General features: G+C 47.3%; 1 protein-coding gene across 4 annotated transcripts in view; it reads left to right on the top strand.

Moving 5' to 3' along the window:
- The window catches only part of LOC105689715 (zinc finger protein 395), a 66,827-nt gene that overhangs the window by 7,241 nt on the left and 37,709 nt on the right, over positions 1–21,877 (top strand). The window contains exons 1-2 of one of the 4 annotated variants that reach the window (XM_012406942.4): positions 15,540–15,749; positions 19,248–19,411. In XM_012406942.4, coding sequence (XP_012262365.2) covers positions 15,732–15,749; positions 19,248–19,411 — 182 coding nt within the window. In that variant the 5' untranslated portion in view covers positions 15,540–15,731. Of the gene's footprint in view, positions 1–15,539; positions 15,750–17,518; positions 17,549–17,578; positions 18,520–19,247; positions 19,412–21,877 lie in introns of those variants that run through there. The other 3 variants (XM_025746039.2, XM_048657931.1, XM_012406941.4) reach the window with 3 other exon arrangements.

The raw sequence follows: 21,877 nt of genomic DNA, 5'->3' as shown, positions 1-21,877 counted from the left end.
TCGTCATTCTTCTAATTGAGTTCGCTCTAGCTTCGATAGAAACTGATGCGGACTGCGCGCGATCGAAAAAAAACTGGTATTATTTCACGAAATTTCGTATATGTTCGGCAACACATTTTCCCCCGTTATTCGCAGGGGTGACGAAAAAAAAAGTTGCATCGATTTTTTCCCGTGACAATTTTCAGTCGCGAAGGATGAAAATAATATATGCACCGCACACAATTTATTTGTAATGATAATATGTGTAAGATGTACAAGTAGTGTACGCCATTACACATATGTTATCGCGTTATGTGCATGTTGACAGTTCGGTACATGCGTAGTATTATTGGGTGTACGTACACGTAGGTATGTATAAGTACTCGTTATATTTAATAACGTGACGTTTGTAATGTCTACACGAAATATGGTATTTTGTTGCACCGTTATCGTTTACTTATATTGAAATAACAATTATCGAGCGTACACCGTTATTGCATTCCTTTCTTCTCTCGGTTTTTTTTTTTTTCGAAAAACATCCGTGGCACCACGTTTCATTTATCATCGTTGTTCGGATATTAGCTGGCAATATTCGGCCAATTTTACACCGATAACGATGCAATTAATTCGCGAAGACGATAAACCGTACTCGTCGGATGTTGTTCTGCAGTTTGTTGTTTTTTTTTGCTTTTTTCGCCCGCGCGCTCTCGATATTACGAATCAATTGTCGCGGTTCGTCTCGAGAATGTGGCGGCACAGCCGCCGCCGCCGCCGAGATCCGTAATTTTCCGCCTACGAACGAACGTAAACGTACCTACAATAATTTGCGTAAGATTCCCCCCCTGCACGCGCGCACTAAACGTTCAAAATGGCAGCCACCTACGTTCTACGTAGACACGCGTTAAAGCCCCGGTGAAATTACGCTACCGATGCTACCAGTTTTTCGCCTCGATACGCCTCGCGATATCCAATTATCGATCGACACGCGCAATCAGTTCGGACGAATCTCCGATCGATCCAGATTCGGTTGAATCGTGCATCGATTTTTGGCTTCCATGCGGAATGCGTGCGCTTTTTGTGCAAGGAATCTGAAACGTGCGGACGTAGGATAGTAGGAAGTTCGAGCTGCGAAGTAGCATTTTCTCTCTCTTTTCCTATTTTTTGTTCTCTCTTCGCATTTGCGCGCGTGCACAACCAGCTTCTCTATTGGTATAGTTACCGATACGTGCGCTGACGTTGCTTTTGCCTTTGCCTTTGCTTTTCCTTTTGCCGTTGACGTTGCCCTCGAGAGCGAAGATTGTGACAGAGGATAGTAGAGAGAGAGCCGCCTCGCCATCGCACCACCACCACTACACCGTCCTCACCACCACCGCTACCTCCCGACCCACGTACGCTACCCGACGCTGTGGTAAATACGTTACGCAATTTAAAGAGTCCGGTCTTCTCTCGTTCTTATCGCGCTGGCAACGTTCGCCGAGCGAAGGACAACCGTGAATCTCGTCGCCGCGTTCGATCGTTCGTCTCTCCGATCCGCGTGGCGAAGCGAAAGGAGTTTGACAAAGTCGTTGGAAACTTTTCTCCATCCGTTCGATTCGGAGGTCCTTCTCCGGGGGTTCCTCGTCGCGGGAAATCCTGATCACCGGGAGGAAAAAGTGTATTCCATATTCCAGTTCGTTCTCTCGGTACACACGAGGCGTGCAATTTCTTGGTATAGGATGCGTTAGCGTCGCACGGTCCAGTTTTTCCTAGTCACCCCGGACTCGATCGTGGCAGCGTACAGCCGGAGGAAGCGATCCGGGAAACAATGGGGGTGGGGTGGGGGATCGGACCGGGGAAGAGAACGACCGTTCGCAATTACATTAAGATACCTCCGATACACGTCGGAGTACAGATGCTTCCCCTAGGCCTTAACTGGGACAAACCGGCATAGGTCAGACATCGAGCAAAAGTGAGAGTAGGTGGCTCGCTTAGAACTAGAACAACCAGCAGCCAGCTGGGTTGCTGCTGCTGCTTGTGCCTCCGATGCGCGATGGATGCAGCGGTGGCGGTGTGCTGTACGTCGCCGCGTCTCTTCGCCGTATAATACAGTCGAGAGTAAATGTAGGTGGTCGGGTAAATGTAGGAGTCGGAGTTGGCTCGGTTGGCTGTACCGCGAGCTCCTTACGTACCAGATGACGATACCCCGACACACGTTCACACCACGTACACTCGAGAGCGAAGCGTTTCAAAAGAAACTTTCCCGCGATGCTCTCCGCTACGCACACGGAGACACGGCAGGTCCTCGCATACGACGCGAGATTTACGGTACTTTGAGTTACGGTTTTTTTCTCATACGCGTCCGAGATGTACGCCGTGTGCGTTCACTCCGTACCCCCTGAGCTCGCGTACGACCCGCGCGTTCGTGACGCGTAAGCCGCCAACCTCGGGCTCTGATTTTTACCGGACTTTGATCTCATCCAGCGAACGCGACTCGCGACTCGCGCTCAACCTTGGAATCGAACTTCCGGTATATTTGGCGACGAAAAACAATGCGGACGTTGTCGAAACTTCGACGTTGAAATAATTTTAACATCGATCGCGAACTCGAGGGGTTTTTTGTTCGCTCTCGGGAATCGCCTCGAACGGGCGAAAGATATTTATTTTGAGGTACTCGACAGCGTCGACGGACGCCACCTGGGACGCCCGGTTTTTCTCACGGCAACCGATTCGCGAACGGCTCGATACGCCTGGATTTTCCAAGGCATTCCAAACGGCGGCTCGAGGCGGCGGTGGTGGTGGTGGTGGTGCTCCGCAGCGATGTAATCTCGTTTTACGAGGCAAAAGTCGAGGCGATCCGGAATCGAGCGCGTTCGCGTTCGCGTTCGCGTTCGCGAGTACAAAGATCTGTAATTCCCCATGCCGGTTGGGTCCCCGGACGGATATGAGAATTCCCTCGGTGCGTCTATTGCGAGTCGTGCAACGACGCAAATAAATGCGATACAAAACCACCGGCTAGAGCTGGATCCCCGAGGTACGATAATGATACAGGATTCTCGTTCGTACGGCGCGCGGATGATGACGCCTATTTACCGATTTTACGATTCATTCTTCCGAGGCCGGACTCGCGAACTCGGATGAAATTGCATCACGGTCGCGGTCAGAGATCCCTGATTCTCTTTACGCTTTGAGAATCGCGGTTTACATCGCGGGACGCGAAGCACAGAGCTGCAGGTGCCCGGCGTAACGGTACATTCGTAGTCCGGTGTGTAATAGTTTCGTTCGCTTCCGAGCGATCCAACCTGTTTTTTTCTACGCTCGCGGACGGGCGGGATCGCCGATCCGTTTTTCGAGCGAGTGGCGAAACGAGAGTCGGTCGTTCGTAATCGAGTCGGAACAATATCCCTGCGAAATTAGTTTCTTTTTTTTTTTTTACTAAACGTAAATCCCGATCCAGTCGCTATCCGTGTCCACGATCGGCGTTCGACTCGATAGGTTTTTTTCCCGACACTCGGATTCGCCAAAAGAGGCGAAAACGTGAGCGTGTACCGCGCGTGTATCCGCGGTGTACCGGAACTCCAAACGAGTCAGAGGCGGCGCACCCTGGTTCAGGTTTATCCGCGTAAAAGGAATCTCTTTGCATACAGGCCGGGAGAAAAAGGAGGATAAAACGCGAGCTTTGCGACCATATGCGGCTCCTCCGTTATCGGCGTTGTTTCCCAGCCGGGCCGATGCCCGGCGATCCTTTTTTTTCGAGACGTTGGAAACACAAAAAAAATTAAAAAAAATCCGTCGGAGAAGCGAAGCGGAGGCGTCCTCGGGTTCGCGGATTTCTCGAACATTCCGCAAACGTACTCGCGGAATTCCTCGCGTTTCGTTATCGGGGGCGATTGCGTCATACCGGGAAGCGGTATCCCGTATATCCACACGTGGCGACCCTTATTGGGTGGGCCTCACTAGCCTTCTTTGCGCTCCGACAAGCCGCGCCGTCGACAGCTGCACCGGGTAACTTTTTAGTCACGTAGGGCCCTGCGGCGGCTGATTTTCTCGGCTCGGGTTTATAAATAAATATCATACAACGATCGCCGCTCCTTTCCGTTTTCGGTATCGCGCTTGTTTGTATCGAGGAAATCGTCAGCTCGCCACTTTCAAGGCCGATGCAACGCACGCCGCGAAGAATTTGCGAGCAACCTCGACGATTTTCTATCGAGGTCCTTCCTCGTTGGTTTTTCCATCGCGAATCGCCGATTTCGTTCGCCGACAATTTTTCACCTCCCCCGTCCGAAGGGGGCGAGTCCTCCCACGCGTCCGACGGATGGAAATTCATCCCTTCGCTTACTCGAGAATTTCGCGCCGTACTCGACGGACGTCGTCTTCGGAAATAACTGGGAAGAAAAGTGCACGACGCGACGGCCTCCGTCGCGCGAAGGTCGTGCACTCGTTGTTCGAGATCGCAGCCGAACGACGAGAAGGTTTCAAAGTTCCGATCGACCCCGGTGGCCCCGGAATGTCGAGGCGAAAGCCCCGACTCGCTTCGGACGCGGTTTCGACGGAAAGTAGGAAACGGGGGCCCGCTGACACGAAAAAAATTTTAAGGAAAAGGGCCTCTCGCTAACGGACGCGATCTCCTCTCCCCGCCCAGAGTTCGGATCTACGCGGTTTTCCTTCCATACGATTCAGAGACGAGACTCGATTCCGTATACCTTTACGCGTGTACAATATGCATACATGTGTAACGAACCGCGCGGTGATCAAACACCTACGGCTTTCGACTTCGGAGGGAGGTCGTTCCTCGGTCTGGCTGCACGTCGCACGTGCCCACCAACCCCCTGTCCTCTCCGTTCACTTTTCACTCACCGTTCCCGTATTAAATCTATTATCCGCACACGGTACCGTAGCCTTACGTACACGGACACCTATGCATTCGTACGTTCGAAGGGAATAAGTTTCCACCGCCGCTCTTTTTTTTTCCTTTTTCCCGTATGCCTGCGTCTCCGTCGCAACGAGTTGCTATGCGCCGGCACGTGCATCGCGTTAGGTTCGTACGAACGCCCCCGCGACCACCGACCATAGTAGGTGCGCGAGAGTACGTAAGAGTACGCGTGTATGTGCGTCAAAATTGCTGTATTCCAGTTGAGGTGCGTGCGGGGGTGCGCAGCGATCGCGTGCGTTTGTCCATCGGTGTTCGGGAACTTCTGCACTTCTGCACCCCGAATCCAACGTTCGTCCGGTTTGCGTGCGCGCCCAGGATTTCATGGCTTACACACGGGATCGTATTGTACCGTGTGTCCATGTGCCGCATATGGGTGTCGCGAAGGCAAATATCAACTCGGCGCTACCGACTGTATCGTTCGCGGGACATTGGGACCGCGGGATACCGAGGAGATTGGCACTGCCATGGCTGCTGAATGATACCGACAAAAAAGAAACAACGGAAATAAATTTTCTTCGAACAGCTGGCGGCCTTCTACCGCCTCTGCCGCTTTTTATTCCTTTTCTCGTCGCCCCGTTCGCTTCGATCCGCGAGAGGCGGTGAACGGGCGCTTGTGTAAACGAGGGATCGATCGGACTCTCTTCTCTCTCTTCCTGCATCGTAATTAATCGAGATTGCTCAAATTTTTCCCCTTTCCTTTTTTTTTTCTCTTCGTCGGAGGGACTTATCATTCGGCCAACCGCGAACCCGAGTAGGACGAGATCGTTCCTGGCCTGAGATCAGGTTACTGCCGAAAGAGCACGGATTTCCCGAATGAATTTTTCAGATAATTCATCGCACGATGACTAATTGAAAACAACGTTCGTGCACCGTGTGCACTACCCTCCCCCGACGTCATTGTCTTCGGCAAAACCGCGAACAAGGGAGGAGAAACCGAGATAAATGTAAATGAGCGGCAGAGAACACTCTTGGATAGCTCGTTGGTTGCCGGCGAAACCAACTTTATTTTTTTACGTAGTTTTGTCGTCGTTGGAACGGTGGCGGTCACCAGGTCCGACGATAACGCGTCGGTATCGGACGACGCGTTTATTTTCCTATTTTTCTATTTTCCCCTCCATTTTTTCATCCTGTTTTTTTATTTTCTGCGGCGGTTTCCGAGCGCGATAAGTTTCCCCGGAGATATTGCATTCTTCTATCTAATTTTTGGAATTTCATAACTAAGACGAGCGTGGTCGTTAGTATTAGGGGGTGGACGGTAACGAAACGGAGAGAAAAATTCAGACGGAGATGACATCCTCCTCTTTTTTTTTTTTTTTTTTTTTTCCACTCATTCGCAACAACGCTACGGTCTTGTGGAAATGACGTGCGTGTTTAACCAGACGAATTTGGGTCGCGGAACGAGCGACACCGATGTGTAGCAAATATTGATTGCTTTACACTCTTTGGCAACTTTAATGTGCAGCAAAAATATGTGCGGCGCTGTGTGGATATCGTCGGTGGATATTTCACTTGCATGCAATCGTTGCGAATTGCGATTGAATCGGAACGCGTGGAATACTTTTCAGTTTCTAAACACCTACCCGCGCGAATTGTTGTCAATCGTTTCGTAATGCGAGAGAATTTAACGTCGAATGCGATGCGGCGTACGGCATTGTACACGCTGCAGTTTTTCAAAGCACACGACGAGTAGGCGGACAGGTAGGTAGGTAGGTAGGTGGGGTAGGTAGGCACGTTTCTCACCGATCAATCGACTCTGAAATTTTAATCGATCGTCGCTTACGAACAAACGCGCGTGTATGAATAACACGTTGCGTATATTATCGATGTTTACACCGGCTTCTCGTACGCACGGTATTCTCTATCGCGCGTATTCGACGTCACTTTATTCCTGAACTTTCGTCGCGGCAATCGCGGTTTCGTATCGCTCGGATTTCTCCACCTTTGCAGGTAGACTCTGCGATCAATCGACGGTCGCGCTACCGGTTCGGTATCGGCACGGGGTGCAAAACGACGAGTCGTAAAACTTTTAGCCGGCGGTGGTGCACCACGCAAGCGAAATTTACTACGCAACGCGTTCACTGCAAACGCGTGATATTACCGCGCTACCGATGATAAGTAGAAAAGAACGACGTCGTCGTCGTCGTCGTACGACGCCCCTCGTCTCCCTCGCGTCGGGTGGCAAGGTCGCTTCTTTCCTCCCGATCGCCGTTTTGCCGATTCCTCGGTTCTTCCTCGACCGATTAGTCCCGCGGGATCGGAAAAGGACTCGCGAACTCGCAGCTTCTAAGAGGAAAAAGGGGGATATCGAAACTCGTGGCTACCTACCTACCTACCCACCCGTCGCCATTATTTTACGTAGCCACGTCGTGACGAGAGACCGGGGACAATGACAAGAAGAAGGCCAAGGTCGACCAGTCATTCCCTGATGTCAGCTGACGCTGCTACCGCGAACTCGCTCGCGCCCCGTACGATGCGTAGTATGTCACGATGCGCTGGGTGAAGAAAAAATTTATCAAGAAACGGGAGAAAAATACCGCGATATTATCGGGTGAATATTTCGGATCTGGGTCGTCTTAGCGCGCGGGGTGGACGGTTTTGGTTTTGGATTTCAAACCTCGTCGATATTCGCGTTTCGCAAAAGTAAATTTTCAACGTTTCGTACACCTCGTTTTTTATCCTCGTTAATTTCGTCTTCGAATCGTCGAGATGACATTCTCGCCGCGCGATCGGTGCGGTATAATAACCGTTAAAATGTGTCTAGTGTAGATTGGAGATAAAAGCGAGAGAAACGAAGACCAAGAAAAACCGCTATTCGCGTCTGCCCGCGCGTGTTTTACGTACAACTCGATTTGCGTAGTTGATAATGACGATGACGACGATATTTTCTTTTTTTTCTTTTTTTTTTATCATTTTCGTCTGAATATATTTACCTGAATATTTTACGGTTTGTAAGGTCGACGCGGGCTTGGGCAAACACCGAACAGCTATATATTTTTAGTAGGACTTTGATATACCGTAATAAATAAATACGTGTCTACCGTATGGCGTACATGGAATTGTGGAGCGAGACGTTGATAGAAAAAAAAAAAAAAAAAAAAAAACAATTTTTATTTCAAGTTTTACTTTTTTCTTATCTTTTTCCTTTTTTCTCTCGCGGTGAATTTCACAGCTTCGAACACCGCGTGAGATTATAGGTTGGCTCGTAGTTTCGGCGACCGTTTCCCCACTTGTGTACACTATAGTAGATGTATAAAGTAAAATGTAACGCGTAAATTAGTTTCACCGCTTTTGAACGAACAAAAAAAAGTTCGACGCTATTTTCGAATTTTTTTATCCGCTCGCGGATAGTTTTATGCAATCTATCCTATTTTTTTTTCTCTTCTCCGGTCGCGTAGCTTCCGGAATTGAATCGTTTTTTCTTCTTTTCCCTACCTTGTCGAAGCATATGGAGGGTATACGGTGATTTTAGCGCGTATTGAAAAAGATCGTTGGGCGTGAGACGAATTTTTATTATACACCGCTCCGTTATGTATAGTATAGTAACGCGGTTAGCACCGACCCAAATACTCGGAGTTGAAAAAGTAGGCCGCAACCCAGAATGCAAACCGGTCCTTACTGCGCTGTAGTTTCACCAGAAAATTTACTTTCGATTAGAACGTTGACACTTTCGCTCAGCCTTTATTAGAATACCGCGTTTAGCTCACCTGCATTTACGAGCAGCGACTACACCCGCTTACACCGTGCGTCCCACCTACACGAAAAATGAACAAAATTATTCATTCGACAGCTGACGATAATCGATCTGTGCAGAAAATTCGGATATCCATCCGAATCGCGTACGCGAGCCAGGGCGAATATTTTTTAGAGGAGAGAGAAAAAAAAAATAAATATACATACGTCTGTAAATAAATAAAATAATCTTCGCGTCCTTCGGTTAAATTATGTAAAATCACACGGGTATCTTTTGCTAATTAATTTTTTGCTCCAACCAAAAAGAATAAAAATAAAATAAAATAATTTCGATCTTAATTTTTCTCCTCCTCTTTTTCTTATCTGGTTTTTACATCTCGTTTAAAATTATTCGTCGGTGATTCCGCACATGATACGAGCAAGTGAAAGGTAAGAAACGAGGACTACGCGGTACAGCTATGTGTTCGAAATACATATATGTACAAAATGTACGCGCATATGCGCTCGCGTACGCATGCGACGTCAAAAAAACGAAACCATGAGTAAAAACCGAATAAATGATAACGGAGATGAAGAAGACGAAGGTATTATCCAGGTATTTTATTTTCTCACCAGATGTACCGAGCCATTCCACCCATGGCTACCCGCGCGTACCAGATTCGGACTCGACGAGTGTACATTTTTCTTAAGACTTGCGTTAAAGTTACGTACGAACTAAGCATCTTCGAAGCGTACGGAGCTGGGAACTCGCGGTTCGTTTTTTCGTCGTTGAAAAGGGAAAGTCGCTAGACGCGTGAAACAATGTGTACGTTTACTTGCGTCCAATTATTTCGCGTCTACGCAGCGCGGACAGATGTGTTTAGATTTTACACGCACGCCGTGCATACGGCTGCTCAATATCCATACGGACGAAGATTAGATTAGTATTATATCCAGGCCTAAGGAGGTCCGCTCGCGTCCTTGTACAGAATGTTGCACAGTCTCTGTATAGTTAGCCGGATGATTCACGCGATTATTTTCGGATCTGCACATCGGGCGAATGAGAGAAAAAAAAACAAACAAATAAATTAATTAATTACACAAAAAAAAAAGGATGAAAGAAGAAACAAATTTCGAGCCGCAATAAAATTCAGCTACCTGCACAACTGCACGTGCATTTATGTGCAAGTTGGCAAAAATACTTTCTTTTTTTCTATACCGCGTTCTCGATTCCAACCGGACGGAAAAATCGCGTCACGAGTAGAAGAAGAAGGTAAGCGATTTCTGGTATTGCGATAAATTCGAGGGGGTGAATTTCGTCGGGATTGTTCGCCTGAAAAAATATTGAGGAGGAGGAGGAGGAGGAGGAGAAGAAGGTCGGATACCGCGGGGGGGGATAGAGGGAGACGGCGATAAGGCGGATGGAAGAAGAAGGCCACATTCGCCCGTCATACGGTGCATCGTGGAAAGAGCATGGCGAGCGAATTCTAACAGCTGCTCAGCTGGCTACGCGAAATTACGCTTACTCGGCACGGTGGTGGTCGGTCGGTCGGTCGCCGTTCGTATGTACGTCCGACGTAATCTGTGTCACTGTGTCACCGTGTCACCGCAACCAGTGACGTCACTTTTAACAGGCCAACTCATGGCAAATATGCGATTGCGACTTATTACAACATCGTGCACAGCCGGCTCGAAACGTTCGCCTCTATACCGCGTGTGTATTGTATACACACCGTACGCGCGTACGCGCGACACGCACGCTAGGGTGGTCCTCGTTCGGGCCACTTTTCAATTTTTCTTGCCCCTCGCGGCTCGAACGTCGCCGCTGACGTCAGATTTGCCGTTGGAAAAATCGGATCCAGATAAGAACCACCCAGATGTTCACGTGTATCTACGTTGCTTCGTTTGCATCGGGGTGGAATTTTTATGGGCCGAAAGGGTGCGTAAGAATCTGCGATCACAGCGTCAGAAATTTTTGTCTTTTTTTACACACGATATACAACGAGATGGAAGCCCTCAATTTGCTTTTTCCGTTCTCCTTCCCTCTCGTCTTGTTCTCGACGATTTCGTCGAGCGCTCTTCTTTTCTATTTCCGGAAGCCCTATTCGTGGACGAGATAATTAGTTTCTCCATCCAGCTTCCGGTTAGCCAAATGGTTAGCGATCGGAAAAATTCATCGACACGTCATCTCGTGTGCGAGTTGGGAAATCTTCTGCGAATCATTTACGGTAAAAGTATAAGAAATGATCAAAGGGTAGAGAATAACGTCGGCGGCGGCTCGATTCACTTTGGTCTCCGAGCCAGGTGTGCGATAAGTGGCGTGTTGCGGCAGCGTTGCACGTGCGGTATAAATGCTCGTTGAATAATCCGCGGTAATTCTCGGGCGAAAAATAAAGAACGAAAAGTCATGCAAGGGCATACGAACGCAGGTACCCACCGGACTACAATGCCTCGGACAAAGCGGCTCGCTTTTGCGCCGCGGCTGCGGAGAAGAGCGAACAACGAGCCCGAACGGCGTAATATCCTTGGAGATCTCAGGTGCTGCACGCGCCGTATATGCTCTTTTTTTAGTTTCGCGTAAATCAACCGGCAATCTTCGCCCCGTGCATGTCTCGCCATGTGACAAACTTCGACGAAGCGATTTATCCGCGAGCGTCCAGCCGATCCCCCGGACACGCGTGACTCTCTCTCTATTTTGCTCTTCGTTTTTACTACCGATCCACTGACTCGCCAATTTCGTATCGTTACGGTGGTTCGAACGACCGGCCGTATTATTCACAGTTATCATAACCATCGTCGTTTCTGGCGTTGCCGATGCAGCGCGCGTTCGACTCCGCCCTGCGATGCCGTTGCACTTGGTGCGACCTATAACGCGCGGCTGGTCGGGACCGTTGCTCGTTTCCTGCTCCATAATTGATCAGCAGCTATAAGCTGTACGTACGTACGTACCTCTAACGTCACGTACTTCTCTCGGTACATACCTTAGACCGTACAATTGTTGAAATACCTACCTTATGCATCCATAATAAATTTAGAAGCTGCGAACTCAATTTCAGGACGCCTTCTCCCATGTGCTTTCCGCGTGGAGAACACGTAGACGTCGGTTGAATTGAGCTACGAATTGTTTTCATCGGGATATCCTAGATTTTCCATATTTTCGATCGATTGATAGGCGATAACTCGATCAATTTTATAGATGGATCAATTTAGCTTTCAGATTCTGATTCCTGAGATCAAAATACATCAGAATAGCATAGAAAATCCTCGAAAAAATGTTGATTTTTCCCCAAAAATTGAAAATTTTCCAAGGGGTACCCCTTTGGATTTTTTCAATTTTTGACCAAAATTTTTTATATCATAAAATTGATTGAATGACACTTTTCTGACGTATTTTGACCTCAGGAATCCGAATCCGAAAGAAAAATTGGTCTATCTCTAAAATTGACCGAGTTATCGCCAATTTTCAGCTTTTCGGAGTCAAAAATAAAAAATTGATTTTTCAGTCTATCTTTATGTAATTTGAGCTCAGGAATACGAATCCGGAAGAAAAAATGATCTATTTTAAAAAACGACCGAGTTATCCCCATTTTTTCGCATTTTTTGGTATAAATTTGAGGATATCTCGAAGGGAAAAAATCGTAGCTCAATTTGGACGACGGATTCGTGTTCCTGAGGTCAAAATACGTAAGAAAAGTGCCATACGATCAATTTTAAAAAATAAAAATTTTTGGTCAAAATTTGAAAAAATCGTAAGGGGTACCCCTTGGAAAAATCTCAAATTTTGACCAAAAATTTTTATTTTTTAAAATTGATCGTATGGCACTTTTCTTATGTATTTTGACCTCAGGAACACAAATCCGTCGTCCAAATTGAGCTAAGATTTTTTCCCCTCGAGATATCCTCAAATTTATACCAAAAAATGCGAAAAAATGGGGATAACTCGGTCATTTTTCAAGATAGATCAATTTTTCTTCCAGATTCGGATTCCTGAGCTCAAATTACATTAATATAGACAAGAAAATGAATTTTTTATTTTTGACCCCGAAAAGATGAAAATTGGCGATAACTCGATCAATTTCAGAGATAGATCAATTTTTCTTTCAGATTCGGATTCCTGAGGTCAAAATACGTAAGTAAAGCATATTAGACCCAATTGAAAAAATGATTTATTTTTTGCTCAAAAATCGAATTTATTTTTGGTTCTTCAAGAGTAATTTCACGTATAATCAGCTCAGGAATTCAAATCTGAAAGCCAAAATCATCTACTCATGCAATCGATCGAGTAATCATCGATTATTCGCTGTTGGGAGTAGAAAAATTAAGACACGATGGGTCGAAATATTCGAATTCTCAATTCACCAGCAAACCCGAGCTTTGCTGGAGTCGGGTAGCCAGCAGCGTAGCGCTTTGTTGTGAGACGTCACCTTCAGGGCTGAGCAGAGGTGACGCCCCACAACAAACCGCGCGCCCTCAATATCGTAGCAAGATGTTTCGCAGATAGACCGATCTGGCTTTTAGATTCAAATACACATGGGAGTAGCATGGGATACCCATTGAAAAAAATGTTGAATCTCGGCCCGAATAATACACAAATATTCATTTAGAATATTTGAACGCGTTTTACGTTATATCACGTGTGGATACACTGTACCCGTACATGAGACATTAACGAGCGCACACGTCTGATTCGTACGAAGTGGTTATGCCCACCTTTAACTTATATAATTTATGTAAAAGCACCTTCTGAAATAAATTCTATATAAAGTGCACTTTCACCTGCTAGGATATTTCACAATGTTAGACCATCGACTTGTTGTAAGAAAAGAAAGGCTATTCACGTAGGTGTCTATCTGCAGACACTTGAATTCGAGTCTATCGATATGTTCGAACAAAATTTTCCTCATCGAAAATACGTACGAATTCCGAAATTTATTCCTAAAGAAAAAAAAAAATAATAATATACCTACGTACGTATCTTATCTGTAAATTTTTTACGTTGTAATTTTATTCATCTATTTTCTTCCAAATTTTTTTCGAGTATGTTCGATAACCTTAATTTGAAAGTAGCAATTTTTTTTTTACGACGAAGCGAATACGCGAACTCATCTATTTTATTATAATTCATACGTACATATTTGTGAAAAATTTTTCACGTAGAAATTTCAACACTTGCGATTATTTACTTTATACGAAAATCGAACAGAACGTCGACGGATCTATGCAGACTTCACCTATATTTATACATCGTCTCGTACGCGTAGAATTTCCAAATGTTTCCAATTATCACCCTAACGCGCAACGTGTGCTTTTCCCTCCTTTTTAACGAAAAAAAATGAAAAATAATAATTTTTGTTATTTTTTTCTTCACACATCACGACTAGCTCGGTTTGCTCATCTATTTATAAACGAGACGTTAACGTCGTCTATTTCAATTTTTCGTCTTCATTTGAAAGTAATATCTCATTCACGACCGGTTGTCTAAATTATTTGTATCGCGCGTATGCAGGTAGACCATTGTATACGCCAATACTACGTATTCTACATAATTTTCGAAACGCTGTTCGGTTTTTCTTCTACACTTTTTCTATCGGTTTTAGTCCAAACGACGGACGTTCCACGGAATATTCCTCATCAGCGTCCCAACCGTGCCGCGGAAAATAAAGTGGACAGAAATTAGAAGAAAAAATATATCACACTTCCATGATAGGTACTTGTGTTTCGCATTTTCGATGCTACGATGCAAGTGTGCACGTTGTACAAGGTACTCTCATAGACGCTAAGTAAATGTGCGGATACTACTTATTTTTTATTCATTCTCTGTTTGCTTCTTTTTTTTTCTTTATTTTTTTTTTCATTCTCTCGTACTACCCACTGATTTCTCCTATAAATTAACTCTATAGGTGTACGTATACTCGTATGCATGCGCACCGCGTTCACGCTACCTTGCACCATCACCGTTGCTTCAGCTGTGCAACGGTGAAGAAAGGAGAAAAAAAAATCCAACTCGTACAATTGTATTATGTACTTGTGGAAAATCGGGAGTATTTTGTGCAACGAAAGCGGACGATATGGAAACCCGCGAGATGATGGCGATTATTTATCGGATCGGATGATATTTCAACGTCGTATTTTTCGATCGTTGACTGTACGAGGAAGGAAACGAGTCGCGGTTTTCATTCCCTCAGACGAGGAAAGAGTACAGTAATTTTAACGGCGATTTATCGATCGCTTCTAAGCACTTTCGATTCGGAACGATCGTGTAACGATCTTTCGGATTATCGAGACACCGGCGCGATTCGGACACGCTCCGATTAACGGCAATCACCGATCCCCCGATCCTATCCGATCCGTTCTCGCTGGACGTTATAACTCGCCGATCTCCACCCCACCTGACTCTGTCCACCACTTTCTCCGCGGCTTTCAAATTTCTTATTATTATACCGGTGAACTTACGCTCGCTTTTACGGCTACGATCGCGACGTTTAGTTCAACGCCTCGATAATACCGGCGATAAAATGCCTCGATATTTTGCGGTGAGTTCCGCACCGGATTCGCGTGCAACTCGAGTCCCCGGATCCCTGGAAAAAATGAGACTGCGTAGGTCAGGTGAAGCGTGGTTACGGGTTCCGTCAGGAGCAGCAGCCGGATGAATAATCGACTGACGTCACATTCGCTGGAGGGTTTACCCGGCGAGAGAAAGAGCGGGAAATCGTTTGACGTCGAGCTCGAGGGGGGGGGGGGGAGGGAAGGGGGTGGGCGTTTAAAATCTGGACGTCGTCGTAACGGTCGATCGTCGAAATGGAATTATTTCATCTCCGCCGAGATGTACGGAGGATCCTCCGTTCGGGAATTTATCAATACCGACGCTCGGACGCATGCGCGTATTGATAACGAAAAAAAATACCCGTAGCGGGAAATTGCGCGGCTCGATTTACATGCGAGCCGTTCGTATCGGCGTTGGAAGTTCAGTTGTCGCGAGCGCGAGGAAAAACGCGAATCTCCGCGCGAAAGTGAACTCGAGTGACGGCGGCCTGAATCGGGCGCAAAAAAAAAGGTTCGAAGACCCGCGGAATCGCGTCGACTACTCGGCGAGATCGCTACGTCGTCGTCGAAGCCTCGGTTCCGGTTTCATCTCGAATCGACGCCCCGGCCCCCGTCGATCGTTGCGCGTTCGATGACGCTGGCTCACGCGGTAATAACGCGCTTTATTTTCGTTATCGTTACACGCGAACGCTGCAACGAGGCGCGTTCCTGCAGCGGCGTCGCTCCGCTCTTTTCCTTCCCTCCCTCCTTTCCTCCCTCCCTCCCTCCTCCCTCCGAGTCATCCCCCCCGATGACGACTCGGAGGGGAAAACAGGAAATATTTCTCGCGACCTTTGCCTCCGCTCGCTCAATAATTTTCTATCGCTTCCTCGCACTCTATCGCGGATATCGTCACCGCGTAACGCCGCTGCAAACGAGGATCGTGTAACGCTGGCGCACACCACGGACAGACGAACGTACGTGTGCGTACGACGGATACGTTCGCGGCACACGTCATTCGTCCGAGTACCAGCGACTCGACCTTCGAAATATAGTCGAGATATTAGCGCGCGTTATGTCATCTTCTGTCATTCCTCCATTTTATTTGTTTATTTACGTTATTCGCCGTCCGCGATGATCCGATGAAGCGGCAGGTGATCGCGCTACGCGCTATCGTCGTCCCCGTCGTCGAATCGTGTCGTCGTTCACATTACAAAACACGTGACGCGACACGAAACCCGACGCGCACTACGGGCCGAAAATTTTCAACGACTCAGTTTTTCCGTCCCGGTGTTTTCGCGTCTCCTACTCACCTCCAGACGAGTTGCGAATGTTCGTCGGCTTTTCCGCGCGATATTCGGCCGCGGATCGCAGGGATCAGCTCTTTCGCGTTACCGCCGCGATGCCGGTGCCTCTTCTTCCAAGCAGAAGCGATGGACGGTACACGTATTTATAAATTATACGGCAAAAACCGCGAGTCGAGTTTCATCCGCAGTCTTGTTTTAGCGCGCCTTTCGTCCTCTTCGCTGTTCTCCTCTCCGACGATTTTCTTTTTTTCTCCTTCATTTTCGCTCATCTCGCGCGTTTGCGATTTGCGGTTCTTCTGTGAGTTGGAGATTAGTTTTTTTTTTTGTTGATTTTTCACTTCGCCAAAACTGTGTCGCCTATCGCGTAAACGCGGTGTTCTCACCTGCGGGTGGTCTGCGCGGATTTTGAGATCGGTTACGACCGTCTTTGTTCCGCGCAGTGCGTGGTATCGGTTTGCTTGGAGAGAGTCGAGTCTCGCGGATACGCAATTCCACCGAAGACTGACGTCATCGTTAGCCCGACATTATCATATCCGGAATACGACCGGCGTTACGCTGTCGACTGTCATAAAGTTTACACTTTTTTTAACAGTGAATTCGACAAAATTCCCATTATCGTTCTCGTCGTTTCACTGGTGTTTTTGATAATTGTTCCAACTATCATTATTCTCTGATTCGACGAATAAAACGAGAATCGAGTGTTGTTACCGTCAACGTATAATATTGCGTGTGATATTTTATCGCATTTGGGAAACGCTCGTTTTTTTTTTAATTCGTTTTTGCTATCTAATATTATATTTATTCGCAACATGCACATAAAGTTGTGCGACGCACCGAACTCATACTTTTGACGGTGGGACAAACCTATGGGGAAACAGTTCGGAAGTTGTTTTGTTCCATCTGTTTATTACTTTTCATGCAAGTTATTTACGTTGAAAAGTCGCGAGACGTTGTTGAGAAATGAATGGAGATTAATTGTTTTCACATTATATATATATGTTATTCCCTTTATTAACAACCTTGAAGTTGATCCGCCATTTATAATTTGATAAACCGCGGCTGCTGATTGTAGTTGTAGATAAATAATTCTCGCCGCTAAAGCTGATTAGCTATACCATACGTCGCGTATTGTATATATATATATGACATGCACAATACTCTGGTAAACATACAATTCGTTATCGCAGTTGGATTAGTTTTTTTATTTAGATGCGTATCGATATTTCCCCGATATATTTCCTGTACAGATTGCGCAGCTAATTCGAAATCTTGGACGACACCCACCGCGGATTTTTACACGCGGTGTACACGGGGGTCGGCGTCGATCGGTGTCGCATGGATCTTCGAATCGTTGGAGCGAAAAATTCTCGGACAATACGAATTCCAGGAAGTAAATCGGTCCCGGTGTAGATCATCCTACAATAAGAGAACGTCCTCCGTAGAAATCCGATCGTACGCTTCGCGTCGAATTACACCGCGATCCACCTATACGGGGAAATATTCCCGCGTATACCGGCACACTCGGTCGTACCGCGTCCGCGCCATTTCGCGAGCCTCCCGGCGTCTCGTCGACATGGCGGACGTTCTCGCGAGGTTAGGTCGCCTCTCGTTGCAACCCAAGTGCAGTTGAGACCGTCCGCCCGCACTCGGCGGTACGACGAACGTCGTTATATTCGCATTATCGTTCGCGAACGCGTTTCGTCGTAATTCTTCGTAAAGCAAAACGAAAGTGTGAGCGCGGGATTCGTACAAGGAACGCCTCGAGGAAAATCCTGCGCCATGTTGTATAACGCGGACGTGGGATATTCGCCGGAAGAGGAAGCTCTCCTCGCTAGGGTGACGATCTTCGTCGTCGCGATAAAAGTTGAGGGGAAAAAAAAAAGGAAGACTCCGCTTTTTCCTGTTCAGTGTTTTTTCTCCTTTCGGCTCGTTTGGGGAACGCAGGGAAAATCGGAAAAGGGACAAACACCGACGCGTTACCATCAGGTTCAACACCCACTCGCTGTACACGACTTACGTGACGCGCTCGTCGCCCTGCCGGCCGCCCCTAACGCGGAAGTGAATCTTAATTCAATAGAATTCACGCGATATGTATCGGGTTTTATATACATAAACCGCACCGGAAGTGTACACGTAAGTACGCATGTACAGGGGTATGTGTATCGCAGTGTATAATTCACTCCCACCGAAGAACCGGAAATTCAAATGAAATAATTAATAATAAATATTCAATTCACTCGAAGAATTCGGTCGCACCGTATTTACTTGAAAAAAATAATTTGCAACGCGAAGAATACGTTATTTTCGTCACCGAGTTTACGTATACCTGCGATATCCTGTATCTTTTTTTTTTCTTTTCCCTCCTTCTTTCGATCGATTCGTCGGACGAGAGGTTGGGACTCTAACTATATAAATATGAATGATCAATCTCATTTCCGTCCCTCTTTATCTCTCCTTTCCCTCTCTCATTTTCCCCTCATTTTCTACCTCTACGCGTATCCGAACTCCGGGTACACAACGAGGCTTTAATAACGGCGGTCATCGATCTGCGACAGAGAAACGCGAAAACAATTCAAACCGCACGATGATACGCAGTTGAAAGCGGTTTGCGAGAGGGTATCCGTACGGTTAGCGCGCGTCTCGCCCTGCGTTTGCGATGCCTCGATACGTGCTGCAACGGAACCTCTGAATACGCAACGTCGATCGCTAGAAAGCCGCAACTAACATACCCGGAGATAAACGCAGCGTCGCGAAACTATCCGTCCGATGCGCTCTGTATTTTTACTCATCATCGAACATTTTTCGTTGTCCAAATAGTCTGTGAAATTAACCCGCGGGTCGTCGTTTCGATGGTTTTTCAGAGTACGGTGACGTTGACGAAACGCATCGAGGAAGTCAGACTGTTGGAGTCCAGAAAAAGCGCTCGCCTTGCCGACCAGGACACAGATTTTGCGAGGCTGGCCGACATGGCCGGTGACCGGAAGAGAGCCTCTTCTCATTCCATCGATGTGCCGCACGTTATTGGGTGAGTTAATTTTTCCAGTCATTCGTTAAGTTCGTTTATTTTTTTAACCGCCATCGGCCGTTCTTTATTGCGATCGTTTCTCCTGACGCGAGATCGGCGGCGGACGAACGACGATTGGCCTTTTTTTTTATTCCCCTCTCTTTCGTCGTATTAATTTTATTTCCCTAATTACCGTATCGGATTGCTCCGCTCGATTATTATTATTATTCATGCGCAGGTTCAACGCTATAGACGCAAACAATAATATTTATTTCGTCGCGTCGGTTTGTTTTTTTTTTTTTTTTTTGTTGTTGCCTTTATTCGTCATTCGCGACGGCGACGGGACGCGAGGTGAAAGTTTATTTAACAAAAAAAAATGAAATAAATTCGGGGGAAAAGAGCGGAGCGTAGGGAAAACGAAGATGACGATCCGTGAACAATACGGTTGTGATCCAGCGTTGTCCGTAGATTTGTTAGTCGGATTCACCGGCTATTTGTTCAGCTTGAGGAGATTTCGATATTTGTGTTGTAGATGATGTGTTTTTTTCATAGTTGTGTGTATAACCACCTTGAAAGAAACGTCTGTTGTTTTTCGAGTCGTTCAACCTGAAGGAAACGCGAATGACGCGAAACGTCGGGTACGTGGAAATGTACCATGAGGAGGACTGCGGAATCGCGCTCTTGTAGGGCTGCGACGTCCACGGACAAAAAAAAGCTCGGGTATATCGATTCCCCGCGAAACGATCTTTGAATTTTTTCCCCTGATTTCGTTTCGGACACTCGAAGATCCGAGGGATTCGAAATCGATTCGAAAGTGGCGAAAAACGCGAACGTTTCTCGACACTCCAACCCCCTTTGTTCGGACCTCCTCTCCGCGTGGGCTGGTAAATCTGAGAAAAAAATAAAAGGAGAGAACAAATACATATATCGAAGGCTGCGCCGTTCCGAAGGGTTAAAGACCCGGGGCGGCTGTCGCGCTCGTCGGAAGACCCCAAAAAACCCCGGCGTCCGTTGCGTTGTTGCTATACGAGAAACCGAGGCCGCTTGCGTTTCACGTGAGTCGGTACATACGAAGGTGGATCGTCGGTGGGTCGACCTACCTGCTCCGCGTCGAACGGGGAGGGCAGGTGTCTCCGTCCCACGAACACCTGATCGCCGTCACAGTCGTCGTCGTCGTCGTCGGGGTCCCGCCCTACCGTCCCACATCCGTATTCCCTATCGTTCCCTAAACCGCGCGCGTAGGGTGAACGACGCGACGGACCGTGAACTGTCCTATGCACACCTCGCGTTTATATACTCCCCTATACTCCGGGGCTCGACGCCCGGAATTATTCAGGCCGTACACCTGTTTGACGTGTCCATTTTCGTCTTCGTACCCCAGCCCCAGGTACGACGGCGAGTCCCTCGTCGTCGTTTTTGTCGTCGTTAGTTTTGCTGCTTTTTTACCCCCCGCACCGCGTCGGAGTGGATCAACGGCGGACAAAGGACCGCGAAGAGTGAGGGAAAAAATGGGCAGCCCGATCCTCGCATCCTTTCGGAATCCGAGAAATGATTTTCGTCGTTCTCTCGGTATCCTCGAGCCGGGAGAGCAGCAGCTGATTCGGGACCATTAGGGCTTCGACGTCGTCGGTCTGGCACCGTCGCCACGGGCAGTCGGTGAAAGTTTAAAGCTCCCCTAGAACCGTGACTTTTTTTTTTCCCTCCATTTTTTTTTCTCTCTCCTCCGCTTCTCCTCTTTTTTTTGGCAACCGAGCCCTTTTAACCGTCTAGACGCACGTCTGCCCTCGCCCAGCTGCCCCTCCGCGCCCCGCCTGACCCGAGATTATTTATAAAGGTCCTTCCACCGAAGAATTTCGTTTCATAGCGGCGGAATATTTTCGAACAACGACTAGGAATCGTTCGATATGGCGGATGATAACGTTTCTCCGGTATAGTTGGATCGAAAAATATTCCGGTAAACGTTGGGGGCAACGATCGACGGAAGAGACGGCTCCCGACCTTCGAAACAAAGGGTGTAACGAAGGTTCGTTATTCCTACCTGAGAGGGATGCAGGTCGTCCGGAGGCGAATCTGGTGGTTTTAAAACCGTGCCCGACCTACCCTTCGCGTAAGACAATACGACCTAACGGACGATAAAATCTACCTTTCGTATCATTGATCGAATTTCGTAACGCGCGATGAATTTTCACGAGATAATCGAATCATCGAGTGGTTCGGGATGTCCTTCGAAATTATTGAGACGACAGATTCTTTTGCAGTCCGATGAACGAGGACGTCCATATGCGTATCGCGTAACGTTACTCGTTGCTCAGAGCAGTTCAGTTCCAGTCGTTTCTCCCCACTCAAACTTCGCTCTTCCTCGTCGTTCTTTCCAACCGCTCTACTACAGACCCTCTTCGGAGTTCTTTCACCCATTTCGCTCCCTTTCAGTTCTTGTATTCCTCTATTTTTTATCTCTCCTCTCAGCCTCCTAGGTTAAAATGATGG

The sequence above is a fragment of the Athalia rosae genome, chromosome 7, assembly GCF_917208135.1.
Source record: "Athalia rosae chromosome 7, iyAthRosa1.1, whole genome shotgun sequence".
Taxonomy (NCBI): domain Eukaryota; kingdom Metazoa; phylum Arthropoda; class Insecta; order Hymenoptera; family Athaliidae; genus Athalia; species Athalia rosae.
This window is presented reverse-complemented; position numbering and strand designations above follow the sequence as displayed.